The 17,457-nt window shown below is 40.2% G+C and overlaps 1 protein-coding gene across 1 annotated transcript; it reads right to left on the bottom strand.

The window, feature by feature from the left end:
• Positions 1–75: 75 nt before the first annotated feature.
• steap4 (STEAP family member 4) lies at positions 76–13,155 on the bottom strand. Its single transcript, XM_039619222.1, has 10 exons — positions 13,013–13,155; positions 10,383–11,546; positions 10,177–10,284; positions 6,630–6,700; positions 6,116–6,200; positions 3,979–4,257; positions 3,801–3,895; positions 3,546–3,699; positions 3,241–3,411; positions 76–1,881 (listed from the first exon to the last, which is right to left on the bottom strand). Exons 2-10 carry the CDS (start codon positions 10,569–10,571, stop codon positions 1,618–1,620), a joined length of 1,416 nt encoding a protein of 471 aa, XP_039475156.1. The 5' UTR covers positions 10,572–11,546; positions 13,013–13,155; the 3' UTR covers positions 76–1,617.
• Positions 13,156–17,457: the final 4,302 nt, after the last annotated feature.

Genomic DNA, 17,457 nt, shown 5'->3' with positions numbered 1-17,457 from the left:
AAACTCTCATAAATAAACCATAATTTCTTAATTAAATGCATTTTATTCTCTCTCACAATTCTGGGACACATAATTTACATTTCTGAAGTTCCCATGCTATTTTGTTATACACCTTTCATTTAATATCCAGTTGTACATTTCACAGGTGGAGCTTGAATGTCAGTGATCTCTGTATTAACCCCCAATTTCTGCAGCTTATTTACACTCACACAGGTTTAAGCCTTCAAGGCTAGACACAAATAAAGTTATTATAGGTTTCAGGGCTGTCTAGGTGTGTAAAATTAAAGATGAGAGGAAATGAATTATGTAAGTTAGCTTGTTTCACAGCTATTCTGCTCCGCATGTTGCTACATCTTAATTCTTTCCAGAGGCAATACTGGAATAATGGAATAACTCACACACCAACACACGCACACACCAATGCACACGAACAGCAGGCAGTTTGGTAAAATCGGTTCACTGGTAACAGGAGGCTAATACAATAGGAGAGGATGTAAGGGATTACAGATTGTGTATGCAGATAATGCTGTTAGATGCGAGATAACAGGATGTCTCTGCCTAAATGTTCTGCTTTAGGCAAGAGGCACTGCGTTTTCTTTATATAGCACCAGAATCTGTCATGGCGACAGCTACTCCATCTTCTTCTTTCCTTTTTCTGTCTCTGTATCATTAGGGATGTGCATACCAACCTCTTCTAACCATCCTGCACCTGTTCACCAGCCATCACTATTGAGTTTCCCATTTCTGCTCATCATCTGTTCAAATCTAACTGGATCCGCCTTCTCAGCAATTCCTCGGTAGTAGTGGGTATATTGAGGGCAGCCTGCATGTTTTATTACTACCTACCTGCTTCAGCCTGGTAAATTTGCTGCTGACTATAACACTGCACTAGATCTATGGTGGTAAAGGTTGTTTGTGAATCTGCTTTTGACTACAAAATCTGTTGTTCCACCCCCAAGTTAAGTGCTTCGTGTTTTTTTTTTTTTTTCATATAATCTGCATGCAGAAATCCAATTAACTTACTCACCTTTATGCCGTGTATGTGCATCATAAGCATGTGTGTCTTAGTGTGCTCTTGAGACGGAGGCAGGTATAGGTAGTGAGATATTTGTGTCAGAAAGCAGGGAGATCAATAACATCCTGAAAAGAGAGCAACCTCAGGGATACAATTGCTCCACTTGAAGGGAAAGGAGAGTGGAATACAGAAACTATTGCCTATGTTTATCAAAACAGTGGATTTCAACAGGGGATAGCAATCTATTTTTCAGCACATTTGGTGAAAAAGATACAACACAAACATCTGAAATGTGTGGGGGGTTTCAATGCTCAAAGAAAATACACATTAAAAATATTTATATCAACAGAAGCGTGTCAATTTGGCCAGCATAAACCTAACTTTTCTCTGAGTATTGCAAAGTCAGGAACAGGCAGGATCACACACTAACTCAACACTGGAACCGCTGGTCTTTCTTCTTCTTCTTTACATAACTAATAGTTAGTCTCCTAAAATATACTTTGTGCAAAATCGTTATGCTGTTTCATTTTTCCTACTTTATGATTGCCTACAAATGAAAATTGTTAATATAACATGTCATTGAAACATTCAGCAACCCTGGATCACATGTTAGTGGCCTTGAGTTCACCCATCTCATCCTTTGGCCGGTTGCGTTCCCAGCCTTGGCGAATGCGCATGAGCGGACGGTTCACACAGGGGAGGACGAGGATCAGCTTGAGCACCAGTGTCACCGAAGGAACAATTAGACAGAGCATGAAGTCCGGAGGAGTGTACCATTTATACGTAGATTTGCGAAGGAATCTATCCCAGGCATAAATGTAGCAATGTGCAGTGGAGAGTAAAAGAGTCAGGTAGCCCAGCGTCGACTGTGGGGAAAAAGAAACACACACACACAAAATGCTAAAAATTAAAGATTAAATATGAAAGAGTTAAACAAGAAGACGGTTACCTTTCTGTTATCTGTTAAGTAAACATGAAGCTACTGATGAGTTTAGTAAGTAGGTAATAAAAATTTTATTGCAAGCACTTTGTGATCAACATCACAAAATTACAGAACATAGAAGCAAAAATTAATCAAACACAATTAAAAACATGGGTTTAGCTTAGCTTAGCAAAAATACTGGAAATGGGTGGAACCTTTTTTAAAAAAAAGCAAATTAACTGGTGAGGTTTAGAGGCGCTCAGTTTTGTTGTGACAGTATTTGCTTTCACTAAGCTAGGATAAGTCAACTCTAGGCTGGTATTGGCAAATTTACCACACAGACAAACTAATGGTATCAATTGTCTCATCTAACTCTGTGGAAGAAATAGAATGAGAATAAGAATGAGCTATCTCCCAAATTACCAAACTATCCTTGGAAATGCTTTATGCTGAATTTAAGACTGACATGCACAGACGCAGACATAATAACAAACAACCTAGTGCATAATGTGCCTCCATTTCCATTTTTTAGCATTTGCAATAAGGGCAAACAGCAGAGAAAGCAAACAGTGCTATTGCTATGGCGCAGTAATAAACTGTGCCCCTGTGTGAAGACGATAAGGGATCTTGCACCTACTTGCACCTTATTAAACCAGTGGAGAGCAAATATCATATTACACAGTGTCCTAGCATTTTTGGATATTTGCTTGTATTCAGGGCTTTATATTCCCGTGTTGACAACAGTGATCACAACTAGAAGCAAAAAGTAAGCTTATGTAAGCATATTATTGTTATTTCATGTCTTATTTCATAACTCTCCTCACTAGATCATAAGAATTATTTTGACTTTCACCTCCATCTCTGAGTACCATTCACTGTCTGAGGTCTATCTATGGACCTGACCTTTACACAAATGGGCCTGTGACCTGTATTAAAAATCTTCTCACTGGAGGATTATACCAGGTATCATAATTCTATTTAATGAATAACTTAACATTTAAAATCCTTGGCTAAAGTCTTCCTAGCTCTCCCTCTGTGTGCCTGTGTTAGGCGGCTAGTTAACTAGGCTCTGGGGAGATGAGTGCCAGTGACATATTGCTATATTGCTTTTACAACACTTTAATAACTGATAAAAATCTAAGAAGTTCTAAATGTAGATTATCTAGAAGGCTCTAAAATATGCCTTTACTGATATGAAACACATGACTGATAAAGCGTGAGAATTTAAAGGTGTGCATGAGAAAATGCACGTTCACACACAGCACATACATATGAAGGACTGTGCATTTTTATCTGCACTGACCTGAACAAAGCTGAACTCTCTCCAGCTGAGAGTGCCTCCAACAGAGGGCAAGGATGTTAGCCCCAGCAGGACAAAAAGAAAGAAGCCCAGGATTCCCAGTGCATATAATGAGTCGTTGCGCCATGCACTGGTATTGTCAAAGTAAAGTGGAGTGGTAGTATTTTTCTTCACCTACAAGGAAGAGAGAAAAGTGGAGGGACTGTTATGGCAGTGAATGTTCTACGTGTACATATAAGCTTTAGTTAATATTTCTCTTTGTGCAGGATTGCAGAAACACTCCAATCAGGTTGCCTGCTGCACTGTACCTCATTCAACACATTGGAGATGACTCTTTGTCTGTCAGAGTAGCGAGCAGGAATGATTAATGAGTAGATAACATGGAGCAACGCAAAGCCTAGTGCAAGAAGACCCAACTGTTTCCTGCACAGCATCCAGCGATCTAGCCAGTTGGGGAAGCGGCTGAAACATGGGAAAACGAGTTAGGCACTTTACGCTGCAAAAATCATGCCTTTTTTTTTACATTGTACCAGGAATGAAAATGTTTATGTTTGATGCCTAACCTGTACTTGGTCCCTCTGTAGAGCTGAAGGAACCCAGCTATAGCTCCGGGGAGGTAGCAGAGCGCCAGCATAATGAGGGACACGACTGGAGTGATCTGACACATGGAAAATAAAAACAAAATGAGAAATGTAAAATACCGTTTTACAAGCAACTAAACAAAGAGGGGCATATCTTTACCTTGTTGGCCAGGGATATCATTATGCGGTAAGAGATATCTTCATCATTTTCCACATATGCATAGACGATATCTCTAATGACCAAATACAAGAAAAAGAAGGCGGAGAGGCCGAAAGCCACGTACAAAGGCATCCTCCACTCTGGGAACAGCTGCAGAGGGAAGTCCTCCACCTCTTTAGCAGCTGACAGGGACCCTTTGTCCACAACAGTGAGGCCTAGTTTGGTGGCCATCTCTGCCACATCCCGTTTTGCTTCTTCATTGTTCCCACACAGGTACACCTGGGGCATAAATAGAAGCATTCTATAAATGTGTATTTCTCCAAAGGCATAGAGCTTGTCACAAACATAAAGTTACATTTGTTTAAAGGTTTAAAGAATTCTAGCTAACTTGAGCGCTGCAGGTTTTATCAAAGACTCCCGAAACAGGAATAAATGATGCTTTTGTTGGGGGCTTTTCAGCCGGCAGTTTGGTTCTCTAATGAGTATTAAGGCAGCAGGACAGCATATGTGCGACTGACTCAAAAACCTACACCTTCTGCATTCATGTCTGCAGGCAGGAGCATTTTTACCAGTGCAACAGCACGGACCATTAATCTGTTCTTAGTCGTTTCTGACCAAAATGGAAGATGATGCGGTTTTAGTTGTCTGTGAAGTTCCATCGTGTCACTGATATTATCTTTTCTTTGCAGTTACAAACTGTATTAGTTGGCAAATTGATGAAAGCAGTCCTAAAATAATAATATGAATATTAACATTTATTAAATTTTCTCTCAGCACATTCTAATGATCTGTGTTTCTATTACTAATAGATGACTCACCCCCCGATTCAAATATCTAGTGAATGACTGCACAGCTACACCTACAGTGTGTGTCGACAGAATTACTCCTGTTTTGTTCGTCACCCGCCGCTCCTTCAGTATTTTGGGAAGAAGCCCCTGAAAATGTATGACTATGTAAGCACACGTGCCTACTTTATATACATATGCTGCTCAATATGTAATCCCATTCTAGATCTCAGCATGCTGAAGCTTATTACTGCACTCACAGCTCTGTGATAAGACGATTAACTTGTTTGTAAAAGGCGAGAACTAGCGAGAGCTAGAGAGTGTGTGACAGAGAGAGAGCAGTTTGACAGGCATATAGGAGAGTCAGTGGGATTGAGCAGTTTTCCCCAGGTGTGTGTGTGTAAGTGGACCGGGCAGCCAGCCATGTCTCCCTACATTACTGCACCAGCAACAGCAGGGGACAGCCGACAGACTAAATCTCCATCTGAATGTAAATGTGACAGAGCCACAGCCCCGCTGTGGATCTAATCAAATTGCTGGCTGGGGAATAGCACACACTTAAAAGCATGAGTGTGTGTGGATATATACTGTAACTACATATGCGCTGATAAAGAAACACACATTCAAACACACACACCCTCTTTTCTCTCACAGCTACCTGTTTTCAAAGAAATAGAACACTGCAGTGGTTTGTGTGTGTGTGTGTGTGTGTGTGTGTGTGTGTGTGTGTGTGTGTGTGTGTGTGTGTGTGTGTGTGTGTGTGTGTACGTGCGAGCATGTTTGTGTTTACGTGCACATGTATGGGGGCTTGTTTGTGTTGAAGAGGATTTGAGGCAGATTCAGGTTTGGTCTCCAGAGGTTCGAGCATGTTTGTGTTTCTCTTTGTAGCCGTGAAACGGAAGCTGCAATAAACACTGGTCTTTCAACTTTGCAAGATCATGAAGTGTGCTTGTTTGTGTATTTTTACAAGCGCTGCCCTCATTTTCTCTCGCATTGTTATGGTAAGACAGCAAAATCAATAATCAGCAGCAACAAAACTGAAATCAATTGCTTCCCTAAATTTTGCATGGTGTATGGTGAAGCAATCTCCTGTTATTAAGCAGTCCAAGAGACATTTTTTCCCATCGCATTACAGAAAATGCTGAAAGCAGATGTTATTTTGTAGTTTGAAGTCAAACATTTCTCATGATGATCAGATCAATTTAGTAATCTCCTCTTTCTGTTACTGCTTTGTTTGTATCTTTATTCTAGTCAGCCAAAGTCTTCCTCAAGGTTCGGAAGCTTCCTGACTGTTTCATCTTGAGCCTGCTGACATCTTTTTAACAGATCCCTTACTTCTACTCTTGTCTTACCTGTCTTCCTGCCAGAAGTCCATTCTGCAGGGCCCAGGCGGACAGGGTGTTAAGGCCTTTCACTACGGCCGCTTTAGGGACCAGCCTACAGAACACACAGAAAGGACTTTAGTTGCTATTGTTTCCTTTACAAAGACGCCCAGGGGAAAGGAAAAGTCTCAAAATGATGAGAATCAATGTTTCCACTTCAACCGAATGGATACACAGCAGGCTCATCTGTCAAGGGAGCTGCAACCACTTGATTTGTTTCACTTCTTTAGGATTCAGTGGAGAGTTTTTGATCTCTCATTTTCCAAGTGGTCTTTAGGAGCATTTTCCACAACAATGTCATCCTCACATAGATTTGTAATAAGCACAGTTGCAATGAAAGAAAAAGATATTTTTGACAACAAATAAAGATTTATCAGGAAAAAGGTTAGGCTCCCTTGGTGAACAGAAGGAATGACTTGCATGCACAGTGTATTCATGAATGAGAGACTCTTTTTCTTTTCCATGCTTTTGAGGGGTATGTTACCTCTGCAAGTAGACGGCATTTGCTTCCATGTACATGTTTTTCTTCAGGTTGTTACTGAGGTCCACCAGCACCTTGAAATAAATCCATCAGCATTGATAAAGTAGAGAAAAAAAATAAAATAGTTAGAATATTTGTCATTTATTTCATGCACAACCTTTTACAAAAATCATGTGAATGATTCTGTTAAGATGTGAACAGCAGAAACCACAGACATTACACACACATAAGGTGTGACTGGATAACGTTATGTTTTTGTGTAGCACTTCTTGTCCACCCTCCTACCTCTGTGCATTCATTTGCCATGATTACATGTCAGTAGCCTCCGGTTCTTTCTCCTGTATTTTATGCTTTCTCCTCTCTCCGTACCTTTTTGGAGATGTGTCTCGATCTATAGCTGCTTGGTTTTGACCTGTGGTTACTGTCCCTGCAAACCTGCTCACTATTTGTTATTTTTCAAGTGCTCATTTTTTTTCTCTCTCCACTCTCCTGTCACCCCGACCGTTTCAGACAGACAGCCCCTCAGCCTGAATTTGGTTCAGTCAGAGGTTCTTCCTCAAGAGAGATTTGTTCAGTGTCTTTCTGTAATACTGTAAGGTCTACAGCCAACTAAACTGCCCTGAGATAACATGTGGTTAAAAAAACACAAAAAAATTACTAATAATTTTGTCTCTGATTTGCTTTCCTTGAAATTTTTGTTTCCACTTCAAATATTTAGAGCTTAGAGCTTTTTATTGTCATTGTGCAGTTTCTTGCACAGCGAAATTGGGTAGCTGGACCACAAAGGTGCTAAAATAAGAAGAAGAGAAACCAATATACAATAAGGCTGAAAAAATAAAAATAAATAAATAAATAAATAAATAGAATAGAATAAAAAGCAGTGTATATGTATACATATGTGAGTGGAACTATATACATGGTGTATGTGTAGGAAACATTGAAACAGACTGGGACCAAAATAATTGCACATGAGCCAAAAATATTGCACAGAACATGGAAAGACTGAGATATTGCACATAGATGATCAACAGCAGTGTCAGAGTGGATGTGTTGGGGAAGTCTTTACACACTCTTAGTTTGCATTAAGAGTTCTGACAACCCACAGGAAGAAGCTGTTCTTTAGTCTGTTGGTTTTGCACCTGATGGATCTGAGCCTTTTTCCAGAGGGCAGGATGTTGAAGAGGTGGTGGTTAGGATGGAGGTGGTCCTTTATAATTGCCCTGGCTCTGGAGAGACATCTTGAGCTGGCAATTAAGTCCAGGGAGGGGAGTGGACAGCCGATCACCTTCTCTGCACTTCTGATGACCCTCTGTAGTCTCTTCTTGTCAGCTGTTGTGCAACCAGCGTACCACACAGGGATGGCGTGCACCAGCACACTCTCGATAGTGGCACGGTAGAAGGACACTAGGAGTTCAGTCTGCAGCCTGTTCCATCTCAGAACCCTCAAGAAATAGAGGCGCTGCTGGGCTTTCTTTACTAGGGCTGATGTGTTTGTGGACCAGGATAGGTCCTCGGATATGTGGGTGCCGAGGAACTTAAAGGAGGACACCATCTCCACATAGTCACCTTTTATGGAGAGGGGAGGGGATCAGTTCTTGTTTTGCGGAAGTCCATGACCACTTCCTTTGTTTTCTTGGTGTTTAGGGTGAGGTTATTGTAGTTACACCATTCTGACAGTCGCTGGACCTCATCCCTGTAGGTGGTGTCATCATCGTTGGTGATGAGCCCCATCAGAGTGGTGTTGTCTGCAAATTTGATGATGATGTTGCAGGGGCGCGTAGGGGTGCAGTCACTGGTGTAGATGGTGTATAATAGTGGACTCAGCACACATCCCTGTGGTGAGCCAGTGCTGAGTGACAGGGTGGATGATCGCTGGTTGCCAACCTTGACTGATTGTGAACGGTCTGTGAGGAAGTTTTTGATCCATGCACATGTGGAGGGGGGGAAGTCCAAGTTTACCAGCTTGTCTATAAGAATGTCTGGGATGATAGTACTGAAGGCCGAGCTGAAATCAACGAAGAGCATCCTTACTGATGTCCCAGGATTCTCCAGGTGATGCAGAGCGGAGTGGAGAGCAGTGGAAATTGCATCCTCTGTGGACCTATTTGCCTTGTAGGCAAACTGGTGGGGGTCGAAGCTGGGTGGGAGGCAGTCCTTTGTGTTTTAGGACCAGCTTCTCAAAGCACTTTGCAACCACTGGAGTCAGTGCAATGGGTCTGTAGTCACTGAGGCTACTGATGGTGGTGGACTTGGGGACTGGGACTATTGTTGATGATTTCAGGCAGTGAGGGACAGTGGCATGTGTCAGGGAGAGGTTGAATAGTCTGGTGAACACAGGAGCCAGCTGGTCGGCGCAGGCTTTGAGCACCCATTATTATTTCTTAATAATGGGGCATTTTGTTCTGCTTGTGTTTTTAATTTCCTGAGTTATTTTTGCTTATCATGTGCTTATCATGCCTAAAATGTAAAATTCCCACATGTAACTTGGCCATTCTAGTACTAGTAGTAATAATAGTAGTAGTAGTAGTATTATACTGTGCTGTTGCATGGCATTAAGATTTAATCCTTAATTCATGCTGCAAATAAAAGTTACAAGGTTGCATAATCATCTTAGCAGGATTTAATTGATAAAACAATGCAAACTTAAAAGTAATAGTTTTTTCATGTCTTTTTATCTGTAACAGAACTAAAGCAATGCTAATATTTAATGTTTTCTTAACAATTCAGAACATTTACTGAGGAAAATGTTGTGGTTAATATCTTGAGGACAAACTGTTCCACAATCCAACTGAGCGCAGAGGTCTCAGAAGATGTTCAAGCGAAGTAATAAACTTCAGAGATCTTGAGATTACTTTAAAAACACATCCACTCCCACTACCCCACACTAATACACTTTGTAATGCCCTTGTTTTATTATTAAATTGCTCATGATTAATAGAATTGTTTTTTCACAAATCGTTGTCATGGATTACCTACATATGCATACAAAAGCCCTGTCTTATGACGGCACTTTGCTTTATCCAGTGCTAATGTGTTTTGAGACTGTAATTGAAGCTACGCAGGCTCAGATTGACCAATTTATTGCTTCTTTAATCAGCTGTGCTAACACCAGTTAGACTTTTAACATAATAAACTTGCATTAGGTAATGCTGTTATCAAAATGAGTTATGATTAATCAGTCATTGATTGTCAGAACCAACGATTTAGATAACGTGTCTCTAAAAATTATTTCCTTAATATAGGAATGACTCAGCAGTTAATATTTATATGTTCGCTCAAATAACATGAATTATTACTGACAAATCACCATGATAATTCCATGAAAATGTCATTTTTTAAACTTTTGCTATCATGTTTCCCATGTGGGAACAAATGTAATAGCCTATGTATACATAATATGTTAAATATTGTTTCCAGGCCAGCTGGCAAATAAAAATGTAGAAATGTGGATTCACAGAAAGAAAGAGAAAAAAAAGAAAGAGTTTAAAGGTGTTTAAAGATTTAAAAGTGTATCTTTTTGATTCCAATTTTAACTTTGGACTCAACTAACCTTTCTTTCAAGCTGAGGTGCCATCTTCTCCAGAAATTCATAGTGTTCTCTGTGAACACAAACGAAGATCATCTTGGCAGACCGGGCTGATTCTTCATGGGTCATCACCTGCACAAAACACAGGACAGAACATGTTTGAGATACGTACAGTAATGTTTCTTAATTTAAAAACTCAATTCAGTTCAATATAATGCCATAAGGCATACCTGAGCTCCCTCAGGCAAGGGGCCACAGCTGTGAGGTCTGCGGCTGCCATACACCACCCTGTAGCCGCACTGGAGCAGACGCAGGCCCAGAGAGCGTCCTAAGTCCCCAGTTCCAAAGATACACATCAGCTCAGGCTCAGGGCCATCTCCCGATGCCAGAGGATGCAGCATCGCACCGTCTGTCTTCATGCTCTCTGATATTTTTTTTTCCACACTTATGATCACACACTGAGTTTGGATGGTCAGTTTTACCAGAGTATTTATAAGGTTTTGGAATCTGACCTATACACTGCCTCTCCCACTTTGTGCGTGATTTTTCTTTTAACCTCTTTAACCTCTGTGACATAAGTGTGTGTAATGAAGTTATTATAGGTGTTTATTACACCTGCAATCAACATCTGAAATCGCATGTGTTGGAATGCAATACGACTCATATCTGTGTTTTGGTTTTTTCGCACTGTGAGTCAGCATTTTATCCATGATTTATTTTGGGTGTATATGTAGTTTGTTTTTATATTGCTTGTGCTCACCAGCTATTGACTGATAGAGCAAGACTTTGAACTCCAAATTAACTGTATGGGGAGCCATCTGCACTCTGCAGCAGTAACATTAACCTCGGATTTTTTAACATTTTATTATTCTTAGAAAAGCCGACTGCTTTATCTACCTAGTTCAGCCAGAATTTGACTTTTACATTTGGCAATACAAAAAAAAATCTTTTGCTGTTGCTTTCCAGTGCTGCCTTATTCTATTTCTTCTGTTTCCACTCTAGACATGATGCCATGTGGGAAATCCTGGCCCACAGATTCATTATCATTTCAAAACCCGCTGTTCCAACCAAACGACCGGGAAGAGAATTTCTGCAAATTTAGTGTTCATGTCCCCATGGCTAAAACATCTGCAAAGTTGTGACACGAACAGACTCAGTAGAGCATAAATGAAGCTTGGCACATATGTAAGTGTTTTGCGTGTGGCTGCTTTGCTTTGTATGAATGCATGGGTCTGTTTGCAACTGTCAGGTGGTGTATATATGTGTGTGTGGTCGAGCGTGTGTGTGTGCGTATCTGTGCACTGAAATGGGTCAGGACGATCGGAGCTGAACAGAGTCCCAGCTGTGATGTGAGGTACCAGGGGAGCTGGCTTGTAGACAGAGTGACTACCTGGCTATAGAAATGACACACAGCATCACATCAACTTTAACTATTTGCACAAAAATATACTCGTCTCCATAAAAGCAGCCTCATTCAAATAACAATATACATATACATAGCCAGAAATATTTATGGCAGACAAGCAGCATGTTACCTCGGGAGCTTTTACACTCAAGTCCATAACCAAAGCATTAATGTCTACCAGGGGGTATATCGCAGCAAAATGAGAAATCATTTTATGCCTAACCTTTAAGGCATCCATTCACTTGTAGCACTGTTAGAATAGACCTGATAGCAGATCCACTTCGATGACTCATTTACTAGCTCTGCCTCCAGGACAACTCTCTTTTCACGTCCCCTTCTTTCTCTTTTTCTCTCTTTGCATCGCCACTTAGCCCTCTCCTCCAAAGTCTGCGTTCTTTCTGTGCACTCAGTTCCTAGTGCTCTCCCACCTCTTAGCCGAGCTTTCTCTAAGTTAATAATTATTGAACCCACCGAGTAAATTAAACCAACGTTGGCTTTAATTATGCTGTCCAAGGCCATGACTGTCTATCAGAGAAAGTTAGGTAACCTTCAAGAATAGTTCTTTGCACCTAACGTTATCAGTTTAAGTTTTTCACACATGCACACAGCTCTTTCAAGTAAGTATTTCATCATTGGTGACTGTAAATAGCTCTTAATATGTTTGTCTATACATGTGGTTGATTTGGCTATTCGTGTTTTATAGATTCCAGAAAAGTGTGAAATTCTCACGTGTCATTCACGTGGGGCAGCAAATATGTCCCAGAAATAGAAGAAGAGAAACAGAGCTGAAAGAATTCATCACTTTATACTCTTTTGAAGTGACTAAGCAAAGACAGTTAGCGGCAGTGTTGCCAAGTCCGTAATTTCCCACAGAACTGGGCTACTTTTAAAGTCTTGCCACGGGGTGAATTTATGGTCCACTTGTTGGGTAGACCTAATTTGCATGAAAATTACACGAATATCTATAAATAACCACACATAAGTTACATGAAACAATGAATTTATACTCAGATCCTGCTAAATCAACTGCAGATCAGATCAACATGTAAACAATTCCAGCTACATTCAACCACACACAGTATGCCATAATTGCTGCACAGTGTGGGCACTAAGCTAGTTTTGTCACAGTCGTGTCTAAGGATGGGAAATGAAAGAATTAAGCAATTCCAATTGTATTCTTGATATCAGTTATCAGTTTGATTCCTTATTGATTTTCTTATAGATTCTCAATGAGTTCTCTCACCATCAACTCTAAGCAGCACATCAAACACATCACATTTGTGCAAATGAATTGCACAATGTGGGTCAAATGTTTGCACATGTTGGAGGTACTTACCCTCTTTATTATGATCAGTGTTGGGGTTGTTGCTCAAAAATTTATTTAAACATAGAACAGTAATAGTAAGTAATTCAGTACTTTACTTAATTACTCAGAGGAAAAACTGGTTTTGTTACCTGTTAAAGTTCAGGGTCTGGCTGCTGGGCAGGGGTCAGCATTCACTCAGCTAACCTCACTCTGGGTTTTTGGCTAGCTTAGCGTTAGCATGCTGTCTGTGCAGATGCTTGCAAAGAGTCAAAGTTTCTGTTCTCAATGGAGTTTCCACTTTATAAACATGCTCTTGTCCTTTTGTGGAATAAAAATAAGAAATAATAATCTACACTGTAGACTGCGCCACTGTTTTCCTTCTTTGGTTGTGCTGTGCAATACTATAAATTTTGGTTTTGGTCCAATACCAAGTAAATACAATTCAATTCAATTCAATTTTATTTATATAGCACCAAATCACAACAACGGTGAACATGTTCTTCTTCTTCTTCTACGCGTGAGCGGTAATCCTTCGCAGCCAGCAGCGGGGAGTTCGCACCAGCATCTGCCGGAGGAAAACGTGAATGAAGAGGAATTCGCTGTCATCCGTTTCTAGCAAGGACAACATGCTCTCCATGAGCCCGAGAGTGGTACCAGAGAGAAAGGAGTTTCTCGCCTCTCTCTGCATCGGAGAGGAAGTAGCGTCGCAGTAGCAGCAACACCTTGAGTGTGCTGTATTTCTCTTGGGTGGAGGGATACTGGAGGAGGGTCATCACACGGCGGTTGGACAGTGGATCCAGCAAGGCCACCACATGTTGGTATTTCATGTCGTCAGCTGAAACGCCACAAGGAGCAAACTGAGCTTCAACGTGCACGAACCATGAAGGAGGGCCATGAAGCCAAAAATCCGGCAGCTTAACCGGCACAGCAAAAATTAAAACGTACAGCTCTGTAATAACTTTCGACATAAATGAAGACAGAAAACTAAACAGCAGTGGCGTTTGTGGGGTTACTGAAGTTGGGCTAGCTGGTATACAATGATGTGCTGCGTGGTGGCTAGCTACATAGCTATGGTTAGCATAACATAAACACAGTGAAGCTGGAGGATGAACGCTAACTTTTTTCCACTCAATAAAAGTTAGCGTGAGAGCTCCCGATGGTTAGGGACAAATGTAATTGCATGGCAGGATGCTGTAAACGGACCAAACTTCAGTCAGGAGAACAACCACAATATAAGGTTAGTCATTACTATACTGCTGCATGGGCTGGGCTGTAGTTACATCGTAAGGTTTTAAAAACTGAGCTTTGAAATAAATACTGATGATAAAAACCAAGAGAAGCCGACAGTGGTCACTGACTTTTTTTAGGGCCTTGTTCAGATTAAATAGAACAAAATACAAAGCATTAAAACATGTTAAAAACACAACAGCCTTAATAAACGCAGAATAGTTTGGACCCGGAAGCAGGGTTCATACGTCATCACTTAAACATTGGATATCCCAACTGCTGTGAATGTTTTAACGCAGCACAGTTGTTATTATTAAAACTCGTCACATCCTGGTAATGACAGTTAAAATAACTAACTTTCATATACGAAACAAAATTGTCTCATGTAAACTGTGGTGTTAAATAGGCCTATACTACTGTACTTTAATGTCAGTCATAAGGGTGGTACTTCAAGAGCCATATTTTATGGGGTGGTACTCATTGTGAAAAGTTGAGAACCACTGTCCTACACCAAATGTGATATAGCCTATAAATAAAATAGACATTACAGTAAACACAAAAAGGTTCAGACATTTTTCATAGTGCATGTATGAGATATCTTTATTGCCCCAAAATTAATTTATGTAACACAATTCAGTAGGCCACATATCGAACTCAGAGGACAGAAGAAACAAACTGAAAGCAGGTGATTGTAGCGCAAGTGCAAGTGGAACCATAAGTGGAATTGGCAGGCAGGCCAACAATTCCAAGGAACTGAACTACTCGGAAACAGTTCTACTAAGAATGTGAGAAACCTCAATCCCTTTCATGTTCTGCTAAAACCATGACAGTCATATACAGAAGCAAAACTCAAACACAAGACTCAATATTTTTTTAAATAAATCTTTACATATGCATACCATAAACATTTTAAAGAGAATATCAGTGTGTAACGTGTTATAAAAACAGAGATTTCGCGGGTCTTTGCTCCCTACTGCTGTCAAACTCTACAACATGGTCTGCACCACACACGTGCAGACAGACACACACACACACACACATTGCATACACAATTGTAACTCTCGCCGTGTCTCCCTGCTGTGCAATAGTACCAAGTGCAATTTTCCCTATGTAACATAGTATTTTATTCTATTTTGCACAGTATTTTATTCTATTTATATAGTACTTATTCTATTGTATATATTATCCTTTTCTATATTGTATAGTCTGTTATTCTGTTTATCATATTCTATTGTTTCTTTTTTCTTTTTTTTTCTCTAAATTTTTACTGCTCTTGTACTTTCTGCCATGGCCAAAAAATTTCCCACGTGTGGGTCTAATAAAGGTTTATCTTATCTTATCTTATCTTTAGTACCTGAGCCACATAAACACCAAATAAAGGACACTGTGCAAACTTAAAGAAGGTCTCAGTTGGTTTATGGTTATAAAATACATACAGTAATTACACATTCATGGCTCATGCTTCAGGTCTTATGATTTAGAAAAAGGTTCCAATATTGTTTCTTGTGGTGGTTTAAGTTCAACCAGTTCTGTGAACTTTTAGATTTTCACAGATAAAAATGCTTTGCCTCTAACAATGCCTAAAGTGGTAAGTAGTTAAACTGAACCAGTCAGTAAACCTAGGTTATGTGGGTGGTCAAACCAACAATGTTCCTTAGTTTTGAACTACAGTGGATACTCATATTACTCACTCATCCATCCCACATTAGCCATGGCCGTCTGGATTAAAACTCCAAAATTCAAAACCTAAACCATACAAACTCACATTGCGGGTGAGTCTCACTGATATGATGAAATGTCTCAGTTAAACTAAACTGTTGTGTTGTCTCTGTTGTATGACAAAGCAAGCACACGTAAACTTTTAATTGCATTTATAAGGACAGTCTTTCTGCTGCAGACAGATTTTCTAACCATGTGAGTATTTTGTGCTTTTTCAAAGACATCTTGCAACATTTAACCGTAATGCGCTCTGGGACATGTTTACATCGAGCATATGCTGAGGCTTCAATTTATAAATGTCAGGCTGGAGTTGCAAATTACGGCGCACGTGAGAAAGCACACTCAGATTCTGTCAGTGTTATCTGTCACTCTGCAGTGCATTAAAAACATGCATATAATAGTGAGCCTCGAACATTTGTTTTGCCAGCTTAATGGACAAAATAAAGAATTCACATTTGCAAGCAAGAGTGAATGGCTGTGGTGGGAATTACTTGAGATTACAGCTGTTTCCAGGCGTCATGAGGCACGCACAATGAGGGGCAGTTGTTAAAGACAGTTTTCAGTAAGAGTGCGCCTATTATACATAGTGCCATGGTGCTACAATGAGCAGAGAACAGCCTGTAAGATAGATGAGTTCTAAGGGATTTCTGTTATGCAATGGCTACTATGGCAATGCATTACATATGAGATTCATATTGAGGCTCTGACTGAGCTCAGGTTTTGAGGTTGTTGAAAAAGCAGTGAAAAAAAAGTGGTAGGAAGACAGACACACACTGGATATACGATGAGACACAAAGACAGAAACATAGCAGAGAGACTCAGGCACAGAAAGAAAGACACCAAGAAGAAGAAATTGAAAAAAATTGTGTTTCAGTAGAACAAAGATGCTTGTTACAACCAGAGTTTCCCACAAGTATTCCCAGAAATATTCTATAAATATTCCATTACTAGCTTTCCAGACAGAAACACTTGGGATGTTCATTATGAAACACTTAGAGTAGGTTTAAGGAGAATAAGAAACAGTTTGAATGAAAGTGCACCCTATTTTTTTTTTAGATGTTTGTCTTTGATGAAATTGCTGCTTTAGGGCTGTTGGGATAAATGAATAGTGCGTGTCCTTTTGTATAGCACATGTGGTGTGGGTGTTCTGCTACTGGTTATGTTTGTCTGTCCAGCTCATCATGTGCACTGGTGTAAAGAAATGTTCATGTGTGTAAATTTATAGTCAATATTCCATTTTTATCATGTCTACAACAGGCCTACATGCCTTATAGAAACATCTCAACTCGGAGAGCCTCATCCCCTATCTCTGCTTTAACAGGATGAGCCCTGACTGTATGTTTGATGTTCAGAATCTTATCTGGCAAGCCAAGCGTCAGAAATCAGAGGCTGGGAGGAGCTGCATGAAACTGCAGATTTAGAGATTTTCCTCTTTCGTCCGGCACACATCGCTGCTGAATTATATGGCCTTGGTTATTTCAGAACTCAGGCTTTTTAAGAACAGAGGGGACTGGGACACTTTGAAAATATCTCCACAAAGACAATGCTTGCATGGGATTGTCTTATCCTCTCCTTGGATAGCAAGCTTTGATAATCTTTTTGCCTCATTTAACTTCTTTTCCTCCCCTCCACACTGCGCCGTTCTTTG

Source organism: Oreochromis aureus, linkage group 11, assembly GCF_013358895.1.
Source record: "Oreochromis aureus strain Israel breed Guangdong linkage group 11, ZZ_aureus, whole genome shotgun sequence".
In the NCBI taxonomy this organism is placed as follows: Eukaryota; Metazoa; Chordata; class Actinopteri; order Cichliformes; family Cichlidae; genus Oreochromis; species Oreochromis aureus.
Note: the sequence above shows the minus strand (reverse complement) of the source record. Positions and strands in the feature narration are given on the sequence as shown.

Bases quoted from the DNA above. Each gene is read 5' to 3' on its own strand.
- steap4 (XM_039619222.1), bottom strand. From the start codon at position 10,571: ATGAAGACAGACGGTGCGATGCTGCATCCTCTGGCATCGGGAGATGGC. The intron at 10,285-10,382 runs GTATGCCTTATG...TGTTTTGTGCAG, and splicing joins CCTTGCCTGAGGGAGCTCAG to GTGATGACCCATGAAGAATC. The intron at 1,882-3,240 runs GTCAGTGCAGAT...TTTTCCCCACAG, and splicing joins GAGAGTTCAGCTTTGTTCAG to TCGACGCTGGGCTACCTGAC.